This window comes from Rutidosis leptorrhynchoides, chromosome 3 (genome assembly GCF_046630445.1).
Source record: "Rutidosis leptorrhynchoides isolate AG116_Rl617_1_P2 chromosome 3, CSIRO_AGI_Rlap_v1, whole genome shotgun sequence".
NCBI lineage: Eukaryota > Viridiplantae > Streptophyta > Magnoliopsida > Asterales > Asteraceae > Rutidosis > Rutidosis leptorrhynchoides.
Window position 1 is genome coordinate 376,772,501 of NC_092335.1, and position 1,304 is coordinate 376,773,804.

Consider the following 1,304-nt stretch of genomic DNA (forward strand, 5'->3'; position numbering starts at 1 on the left):
TGTTTTGTGTAAATATTTCTATGCAATTAACATCTAGGATTGTGTTGGTTTTATGATGCCTTAATGGCATTTTTTAATGCCAAGTCGGTAAACTAGTGTATATGTCTACTAGTAAAGTACTAACTTTAGGCTTAAAATTTTGAATACCAACCGATTAAATGTTAAGCCCAAAATAACCCAAACTAAAAAGCCCATTCCATCACGAAACCCTAAATAATTTAATTGTTAAGCCCAAAATAGCCCAACCTAAAAAGCCCATTCCATCACAAAACCCTCATTATTTAAACTCCCAAAATTCCCAATTTCACACAAACCCTAGCAGCAGTCACCACCCTCGAAAAATGCAGATCTTCGTGAAAACCATAACCCTAGAAGTTGAATCATCGGACACAATCGACAACGTGAAGTCGAAAATACAAGACAAAGAAGGAATTCCACCGGATCAACAGCGTCTAATTTTCGCCGGAAAACAGCTTGAAGATGGTCGGACTTTAGCCGATTACAACATCCAAAAAGAATCAACTCTTCATCTTGTTCTTCGCCTACGTGGCGGTGCGAAAAAGCGTAAGAAGAAGACTTACACTAAGCCTAAGAAGATCAAGCACAAACATAAGAAGGTTAAATTGAGTGTATTGCAGTTCTACAAAGTTGATGATTCTGGAAAAGTTCAGAGGTTGAGGAAGGAGTGTCCAAATGCTGAGTGTGGGGCCGGAACATTTATGGCCAATCATTTTGATAGGCACTATTGTGGTAAGTGTGGGCTCACTTATGTTTATCAGAAAGCTTAAGTTTTAGTTCATTCTTAAAGTTGTGTTTTTGAATTTTGAATAATTGTGGATTATTTTCATGTTTACCTTGACTTTAAAGGTTGATTTTGATGTTAATGGTTTGGATTATAATATATTATGATATGATGTTGAATTGTTGTTTTTTTTATTTTTTTTTCTGTCTGTTGTGTTATGGGTTATGAGATGTTGAATATTGGAAATTGTTATTGGTATGGTTTTTGAATATTGCTATGTGGTATGAAGATAGAATTAGGTGTTTGTTTGCTTATTTGTACTGTTTGTATCTTAATGGACAAAGAAGAAGTTCATGTTTTTTGGAAATGGGTGATTTTCAATAAAATTAATTTGTTAACTACTTTTAGTGCTCATAGGTTAGTTTGATAACATAAGTTAGAACTTAGAAGTTGTTAAGTTGTTTTGATATGGTATAATTCTCTTTGAATGTATTGTTTATGGCTTGTCGTATAGACTCGTGAAGTTGTTTTGATATGATATAATTCTATTTTATGAACCTAG

General features: G+C 33.6%; 1 protein-coding gene across 1 annotated transcript; it reads left to right on the top strand.

Annotated features, from left to right (window-relative positions):
• Window positions 1–341: 341 nt before the first annotated feature.
• On the top strand, window positions 342–921 carry LOC139897646 (ubiquitin-ribosomal protein eS31 fusion protein-like). Its single transcript, XM_071880341.1, has one exon. It carries the CDS (start codon window positions 342–344, stop codon window positions 786–788), a length of 447 nt encoding a protein of 148 aa, XP_071736442.1. The 3' UTR covers window positions 789–921.
• Window positions 922–1,304: the final 383 nt, after the last annotated feature.